Source organism: Labeo rohita, chromosome 9, assembly GCF_022985175.1.
Source record: "Labeo rohita strain BAU-BD-2019 chromosome 9, IGBB_LRoh.1.0, whole genome shotgun sequence".
Classification (NCBI taxonomy): Eukaryota; Metazoa; Chordata; class Actinopteri; order Cypriniformes; family Cyprinidae; genus Labeo; species Labeo rohita.
This window is the reverse complement of record NC_066877.1, coordinates 38,327,383-38,336,413: the sequence shown is the minus strand read 5'-3', so window position 1 is coordinate 38,336,413 and position 9,031 is coordinate 38,327,383. Positions and strand designations below refer to the sequence as shown.

The 9,031-nt window shown below is 34.2% G+C and overlaps 1 protein-coding gene across 3 annotated transcripts; it reads right to left on the bottom strand.

Annotated features, from left to right (window-relative positions):
* Nucleotides 1-757: 757 nt before the first annotated feature.
* Nucleotides 758-7,414, bottom strand: LOC127170993 (gastrula zinc finger protein XlCGF57.1). Of its 3 annotated transcripts, none has more exons than XM_051119388.1 (3): nt 7,346-7,414; nt 6,536-6,788; nt 758-2,546 (listed from the first exon to the last, which is right to left on the bottom strand). In XM_051119388.1, the coding sequence occupies exons 2-3, from the start codon at nt 6,618-6,620 to the stop codon at nt 1,249-1,251; spliced, it is 1,383 nt and encodes a 460-aa protein (XP_050975345.1). In that variant the 5' UTR covers nt 6,621-6,788; nt 7,346-7,414; the 3' UTR covers nt 758-1,248. The 3 variants fall into 3 exon arrangements, with proteins under 3 accessions (XP_050975345.1, XP_050975343.1, XP_050975344.1); XM_051119386.1 differs by having other exon boundaries at nt 6,536-6,822; nt 7,346-7,374; XM_051119387.1 differs by lacking the exon at nt 7,346-7,414 and having other exon boundaries at nt 6,536-6,887.
* Nucleotides 7,415-9,031: the final 1,617 nt, after the last annotated feature.

Sequence of the window (9,031 nt, the reverse complement as noted above, 5' to 3'; positions counted from 1 at the left end):
ACTTTAAAGATTCTGTGAGCGGTAAACTCTGAGACACTGCTCGTGTTTAATGGAGATTTTTTTTTTTTTTTTAAAAAAAAGGGTGTGTGCGGATTTTTATCATTATAGGGTGTTTTTGTACACAAACTGCCATTACACAGTTATGCTCAAACAACATGTACAAGTGAATTCTGCATAATAGGTTACTTTTAAGATCAACCTGTACCAGAAAGACAGGCAGAAAAAAGTATGGAGAAGGCTTGGAACAGCTCATGATCCAGAGCATACAACATCATCTGTGAAACATGGTAGGCACTGGGTTACTGGTGTTTAGTGATGATGTGACAGGACAGAAGCAGCCAGAATTCTAAAGTGTATAGGGATATAAATGAACGGTGAGCCAAAATATACAGCAAAAGCAACCCAGGTGTTTTTGAAGGTAAAGAAATATTGAATATTCTGCAATGGCCACATCAGTCTCCTGATCTCAACCCGACTGATCATGCATTTTATTTACTGAAAACAAAACTAAAAATTATAAAAATACTGTGTCAGTGTCCAAATATATATGGACCTGATTGTATATGTACATACAGGCTACTAGAAGCACAACAAATTAACTTTGCTGATAAAAACAAACAAACAACAACAAAAGACCCGCACAAAACTAGAATATTATTTCCATGCTTTTCCTGATAATAAATGTAAAGTTAAAATCAACTAAATAAGTTAAAATACTCCTAGAATCAATGGAAACAAGTAATTTTGTTCTGTTAATGTCAATTTATTTATAACCTTTCAGTTACATCATTGCTTTTCCCAGCAAGGTAAAAGTTTGACTAATATATTGATTCAGAGGAATCAACACATGGAACTGAGTGACACCTCTAGTCACAATTTGAGAGAATCTACTGTAATCACTCAATATTTGAAACTACAATAAGCAGACGGTTAGGTATGGCCACAGAAGTACAAAAAAGAAAATAAAAGCCTTATGGTGAAGCATAAAGAGATGAAGGATGCATAAAGGTGAAAATCAGATGTAGTCCACATTCAGCTGTGGTGTGAACAGCCTTGATTTCACACAGTGTTTTCTCTTGTCATACTATTCAACAAAGAACACAAACCGAGTCTTACATTTGCATGACTTTTCACATGTATCTGTAAGCGTGACGTACAATAATGTTTTCATTACTTTGACTACAACTGAATGTCTTCCAAAATGGATGTGCTGATTATTGTAGAAATCGCTCCTTTTTCTAAACCTCTTCACACTGAGGAAAATGGCAATTTCTTCCCAGAATGAGTTTCCAAATGACGTTTCATGCTGCTTTGACATGTGAAACTCTTCTCACACTGAGGACACTTGTAAGGCTTCTCTCCAGTGTGGACTCTCATGTGAATCTTAAGGTTTACTTTAAAAGTGAAACTCTTTCCACACTGTTCACAGGTGAAAGGTTTCTCTCCAGTGTGAATGCTCAAGTGAACCTTAAGGTTTCCTTTTCTTGAACAACTCTTTCCACAGTGATGGCACATGAAAGGCTTTTCTCCGATGTGGGTTTTTACATGATTCTTAAGATGTTCCCTCTCTGTGAAACTCTTTTTGCACTGATGACATTTAAAACTCTTCTTTCTTGAGTGAATCTTCATGTGATTATTAAGGTTTACACTATGTCTGAAACTCTTCCCACATTGATCACATTTAAAGGGATTCTCTCCAGTGTGACTTCTTATGTGAGTCTTAAGGTTTCCTTTATACGTGAAACTCTTTCCACACTGAGGGCAGGTGTAAGGCTTCTCTCCAGTGTGAACTCTCATGTGGACATCAAGCGTTCTTTTCAGTGTAAAACTCTTTCCACACTGAGGACATATGAACAGCTTTTCAGTGTGAATTATCATGTGAGTCTTAAGAACTCCATTTCGTGTGAAACTCTTCCCACACAGTTTGCAGGTGTAAGGTCTCTCTCCAGTATGAATTCTCACGTGGATATTAAGTTGACTATTTAGTGTAAAACTCTTTCCACATTGATCACATTCAAATGGATTCTCTCCAGTATGACTTCTCATGTGAATCTTAAGTTTTCCTTTATACGTGAAACTTTTCCCACACAGTTTGCAGGTGAAAGGCTTCTCTCCAGTGTGAATTCTCATGTGCACAGTGAGGTTTTTTTTCTGTGTGAAACTCTTTTCACACTGAGGGCAGGTAAAAGGCTTTTCTCCAGTGTGAATTTTCATGTGGACATTAAGGTATTTTTTCAGTGTAAAACTCTTTCCACATTGAGGGCATATTAATGGCTTCTTTTCAATGTGAATTTTCATGTGAGTCTTAAGATCTCCACTTCGTGAGAAACATTTCCCACACTGTTTGCAGGTGTAAGGTCTCTCTTCAGTATGAATTCTCATGTTGGAATTAAAATTTGTAGTTTGTGTTTTTTGTGAGGAAGTCTTTTCATGTTGTGAGCAACTAATTGATTTTTCATCAGTTTTGAAATCACGCTGTTTCCCATTTTGATCTTTCTTTTCTATTTCATTCAGTTCTTGACTCTCCTCTTTCAGTGCCATCAGTTCTGAGGTAAAATAAGAAAATTGTAAGTTAACAGCAGTTCAATGGCACAAAGCAACAGACATCAAAACATTTAGATTAGTGCTGTCAATCAATTAAAAAAGTAACTATTTTACATGAGGCACCACGTAGGATTTAAATTCGCAATATATTGTATTTAAATTATATTTAAATCAAATCCATGCCACGGTCTGTCTCTGGCAGGTGCCACTACAGCAGCATCTTCAGCAGCCAGGGACTTTCTTCGCTGGCCAATTAGGCCTACATGATTCAGTGTAATACTTCATATTTTAAAAACTACATTTCAACAAAATAACAGGATATACCACAAGACTGTCATTTTTGCCTAAGCTGCTTTAGGGACCATCTGCAAATTTACTTCACAAAACAAAGACCAATAATTAATTCAAATTAATGTTTACAGGGCTATAGTAAATGCCTAGTGGGCAAATATTGAATATATTTTGCCAATATCTCACCTTAGACAATGGTTCCAATATTTCCCTTACTATACATACAGTACACATGTAAAATCCTTATGCATATGCAACCACTATAATCTTGACATTTTTTTCAAAACCACTTATATGGTTCCACTGGCAGGGTTAATACGTCCAATGTATTTGAATTAAAATTACTTTTAAAATAACACACTGTCAAACTGTAAAGCTTTTATTACTCCCATAATGATTTACTACAGTGAGTTTTTGCCAATACATCACTTCATAGAGTACATAATTATTTAATTTAAAATGTACTGTAAGTCCCATTTTTCATGTAAAATTCTTGTGTACTGTACGTACAGTAAGGGAAATATTGGAAGTATTGTCTAAGGTGAGATATTGGAAAAAAAATAATTAAGTCAATTTGCCCACTAGGCATTTACCATAGCCCTGAAAACATTAATTTAAACAAATTATTGGTCTTCGTTTTGTACTGTAAAGTAAATTTGCAATCCCTAAAACAGCCTAGGTGAAAATGACAGTCCTGTGGTATAATGTGCTATTTTGTTGAAATGCAGTTTTTAAAGTAAAAAGGTGAAGAAAGTCCATGGCTGCTGGAGATGCTGCTATAGCGGCATTTACCAGAGACAGACACTAAAAAGTTCACGCACATCCACATATGAAATCACATATAAAGTCATGCCAAAAAATATCAGCACGCTTGCAGTTCTGTCAGAAAATGCAACACTTCTCTCAGAAGATTGTTACAATTGCAAATGTTTTGGCACACACACAAAAAAAAAAAAAACAGACAAAAAGTCAAACTTGATAAAATTTCACAGAACTCAAAAATGGAGTGGACAAAATTATTAGCAACTTGTCAAAATTGTAAGAAATAATTGCTTTTCAGGCATGTGTTGCTCCTGTAATTTGTATTTAGACACCTGTGGCAAGCAACAGGTGTGGGTAATATAGTAATCACACTTGCAACCAGTTAAAATGGAGAATAGTTGACTCAACCTTTGTGTTGTGTGTCACACTGAGCATGGAGAAAAGAAAGAAGTGTAAAGAGTAGTCGGTGGATTTGAGAGAAAAAAATTTCCAAAACATGGACAGTCTCAAGGATACAAGTCCATCTCCAGGGATCTTAATGTTCCTGTGTCCACTGTCCCAATATCATCAAGAGGTTTACAGCCCATGACACTTTAGCTAACCTTCCTGGACGTGGACAGATGAGCAAAATTAATGAAAAATTACAATGAATGATTGTTTGAATGGTGGATAAATAACCCTAATTAACTTCCAAACAAATTCAAGCTCATCTGCAGACACAGGGTACAACAGTGCCAGCTCGCACTATCAGTCAACATCTGAATGAAAAGAGACCCAGGAGGACACCACTGCTGACACAAAGGCATAAAAAAAACAAGACTGGAGTTTGCCAAGACTTATGTGACAAAACCACAATCCTTCTGGGAGAACATACTATGGACAGATGAGACAAAAGTAGAGCTTTCTGGTAAAGAACATCATGCCACTGTTTACAGAAAAAGAAATGAGGCCTTCAAAGAAAAGAACACAGTCCCAACAGTGAAACGTGGAGGTTCAAAAATGTTTTGGGGTTGCTTTGCTGCTTCTGGCACTGGATGCCTTGACTGTGTCAGAAAGCTGCATCACCAGCAGAGGTCATGGGTCTTCACACTTCAAAAAACACTCAGAAATGGTTACAAACAAAGCACTGGAGAGTTCTGAAATGGCCAGCAATGAGTCCAGATCTGAATCAGCTATTTTTTCCAAAGGGAGTGCTACCAAATAGTTAAGGGTGCCAATAATTTTGTCCAGTGCATTTTTTGGGTTCTGGGTTGTATCAGATTTGACCTTTCTTCTGTTTTTTTTTTTTTTGTGTGTTGTTCCAGTGCAAAAAAATAAAAAATAAAAATAAAGAAATAAAAAATAAAAATTGTTGCAACTGCAACAATTTTCTGAAAGAAGAGTTGCATTTTCTGACAGAATTGCAAGGATGCTGATATTTTGGCCATGACTGTATGTGTATACATAACTAAAGTATGCATCTAACTTATTATAATTGTATAGGTTTGTAAATTTTATTTTGTATGTTTGCATGAGTGTTTTGTGTGCATACGTGTGGCGCCTCACAATTTGAAAATAAACAATTTCACACTGAATTTCAAAATTAATGTAAAACAACAAAGATTGTGCATTTAAAATATGTGGCTTATTGGCATCTTTTTTACCAAGTAGCCTAGTGTTAAGGAAGACCAGTCTCGCTGATACAAATACTGCTACAGATCTGTCTCTTTTCAATGCATTTCCTCCCAATTTTAGCCGTTAGTTAAATATAAATATCATAAGATTTTAGTCGACTAAATGTACAGTATATTTAGTCCACTAAAATCTAAAGGTTTAGTTAATGCATTTTTTAAGCATTTCTCTAAAATTACCATAGGTTTGATATTAAGGTTTTATCAAGATAGACACCAATTTAACTGCTGTGACATACAACATGCCCTTACATTAAAATTAAATAAAACGAAATGTTTCTCATAAAGAAACAACATTTTCTTCTTTTTAATAAAATGTCAATGGTTATATAGACTAATTATGCATTCTTTATAACAACTTGTTTACCACATTCTTCATTCTTTCAAGCAGACGTATTTATTTCTATAAATAAATTTAGATTCATCTTTATAAGGGCTAATAAGCGATTCAGTCAAGAGCAGTGGGTGATTTTTCTATCTTTCTGTATAGGAGCAATAAACAAATATATATGAGCTCATCTCAGTCTCTCTGTAAAAATCCACCTATTCCTAGAGATTTATTGAGAGTTTGCTCCTCACATTTCTGTTGTGTGTTTTAACATGAAGAAGATCCCACACGTGTGCTGCTACATGAATCCAAGAAAGAAACACTCATCCTAGATCAGCTTCTGATGATTTACTACTACTGAGGACAACAGAAGATGTGAAAGTCACAACAGATATTTTCTTTATTGCACTACTTAGGTGTTTGATATCAACTGTTTGTGTCACTCATAAACACGAACAGTTTGATTTTATGTTGCAGTACAATACGAAGTTACTGGTCACTGACTGTATCATTTGTTCACCAAAAATCTTTAAATGAAGGACAAAGATAAAAAGAATGCAGTGACCCTACCAGGGGGTGAAAAAAAAAAAAAACGTTTTATTTTATAAGTAGGCTGGTCTTTCTGAAATATGACTATTTATTGCTTGTTGTAATGAACATTCGTGGCTATTTACATTCAGGTATGTTTATATAAGTATGGCACTTTTGATGATAGCAGAAAAAAAAAAAAAATCACAAATAAAACAAATGTCAAGTTAAAAACTGAAGTGTTATTTTTTTTGTTTTAAGCAAAAGAAGGTAATTGTCAGATACTGTTTTTCTAATCAGAAGTGGACACTGGGTTTAACGTTAGACAAAATAACTTTTTTTTTTTTCTGTAGAGCTGGACATTTTAATAAGGATCAAATGAGTGAGTTCAGCTTTGAGAATGAAAACCAACCTGTTTGTTCCTCAGTATCTTCATGTTTGACTCTGAATGTTTCTTCAATCTTCGTATCTTCACTCTCCTCTTTGATACATGCCATCTTTATAATAGTGTGTCACATGGATCTCAGTTGATTCAGCTGTTGTTTTTCTGTGTGTTTGGATACTTTGTCCTGTTTAAGATGTGAATAATTTCCAGAAAGAAAAATGAATGAAAACCGAATCTCTGAGTGTGTCTCAGGCAGCTCCCTATTTCAGCAGTCAGTGCACTAGTAAGGGAATCGGTCAGTGAGCGGTCATGGACTTGATGAAACAAAAACAACCAAAATTAGCACTCAACTGAATAAAAGGACACAAATTATATACAAGGTTCATATTTGTATTAAGATTGCTGTTTAGTATTTGCTGATTTGTTTATTATATTTAATAGATTACACTTTCATGAAAACATTTGCTACCGTTTGTAAAAGCCGACATTACACATGTTTGTGTTTATTGTTCTCGTCGCATTTACACTATTTTGAGCAGCAGGTGTCATCAACGTGCGGCGATTCGAGGGATTCAAAACAGTGAATCGTTTTGTGAAGCAACTGATTCAGTTGATTCGGAGTTTCGAAAAGATCCGTTTCTATCAACACTACTTGCCAGTAAACGAATTCGTTTAAGATAAAATTATTAACTATATGTTGATTGTAATGTCACTAGATAAAGCATTAAAGTGTTACATTGGCTAACAGTTTATTTCACAGTTTTATTTACAATTCTCTAAACGAGTTATATTGATTTAAACAACTGAACGTTGATTAAAATGGTCAAAAGCACACACCTTTCAGTTGAATCACAGATGAAGGAGGGCGGCGCAGCCTTATGACGTCACATCGACCGACGAAAATAAAAGTCTTGTTTGCTAAAATCTTTATAATTTTACATTAGAAAACAAATATAATACGTTACAGTACCTAGGTTGAATTTAACGGATGAACTGCTGAGCTATTAAAAGTCCAAAGTTATTGATACTAATTATATCTCATTTTATATCTACTATCTTTAAATGTCTTATTTTTATATGTATAGATTTTTCTTTAATAAACTACAGAACATTTGTGATATTTTCAATCAAGAATAAACTCCAGTATCTTGGTCTTCACATTACAGGACTGGAAAGAACTTACGAATATTTCAAACTCATAAAGAATTTTTTTTATATCAAAATTAAATTTGTGTTTGCAGAGAGATTTAACTATTTAATGTATTAATTGAAACTGAATCTTTTTGTCAATGTATTCATCATATTCCATCTCAGAACATAAAGACAATAAGTAAAAGTCCAGCTTTATTTGGTAAGTTGATTTTATTTAAGGTCCTTGATTGTAAAGGATTACACTGACTGGGTTAAAACACTTGATTTTAACTGTCTGTATAAAAAGGTTTAAATAAAATGGTTTAAATAATTTCTTCTAAAATGTTAATGTGATTTACATTCTCCAAAATTATTGTAATTGGCAAGCAGTATAATAGTCTGTGCTAAAATGTGATTATAAAATAAACAAGTTATCTTAAGCAAACATCATTTTACTTCCCATATCAGCCCTCTATGAATAACAAGCACGCTGAAAATCAACAAATCTTGTCTTCTATAGGGACTGGATGGAAAGAATAAAATTGTCTGTCTTTAATCTTATTGATTTCAGTGGTAATGTTATTTTATATGAATTTTTAAGTTGGTTTAAAATACAGTTTTGCAGTATAAAGGAATGTGGTTCATTGATTATTACCTTTTTAGTTTTTTTAATTGGCAAAAAATGACAATATATTCAGTTGTTACTCCTCACCTACCCTTATTAAGAGTAAACAGTAATACATACAAGATACAATATCCAGTTTAGAAGTACATCCATCAGGAGAAAAAAAAAGTATGTTATGTTATATTAGTGCTATGATTTTAGTAAAGTTAAAGGGCATTCAGTGTAAAATACACCAAACTGACTGTGCGGACCCCAAATAAAGGGAGTAAGCTTAAAGAGAGAGATTTTAGTGAAGTAAAAATACCTGTAATATCCAGTTACACGTGTAAGAAACTGAAGAAGTGAAGTGAATCTTCAGCAGATTCTTGATTGAGATGTTATTGTGTGGCGCTGCAGTCATCAAGACTGACTAAAGCAGTGAATCACTGTAGTTTTATACAGATTTCAGAAGGTCGTTCTTCTTCAAGGTGAAGACAAAGCACTCAGATCACAAGCTTAAACACAGTATGCAAAGTATGTGAACAGTTCTAGTTCAATCACTCAGACTCTGGAGTTTCAGCAGCTCTAAAACAATCAGCAGAACAGCAGCACTCATTATCACAAAGACCAGGGAGAGACCAATTCACATACAACACGGGTGTCAATTAGCATGAATAATGACACCAATTAAAGCAATGAGGCAGAAACATCAAGAGCGTCACAGACAAAATATTGATTATACATTTGTATTCACACACACCTAAAGCAAAAGAGATTCATTCAGAATT

What these genes read in the sequence shown, in the direction of transcription:
- LOC127170993 (XM_051119388.1), bottom strand. Translation starts at nt 6,620, where the DNA reads ATGGCATGTATCAAAGAGGAGAGTGAAGATACGAAGATTGAAGAAACA. An exon ending in AGATACTGAGGAACAAACAG is followed by an intron (nt 2,547 to 6,535) that starts GTTGGTTTTCAT and finishes ATTTTACCTCAG; the next exon opens with AACTGATGGCACTGAAAGAG.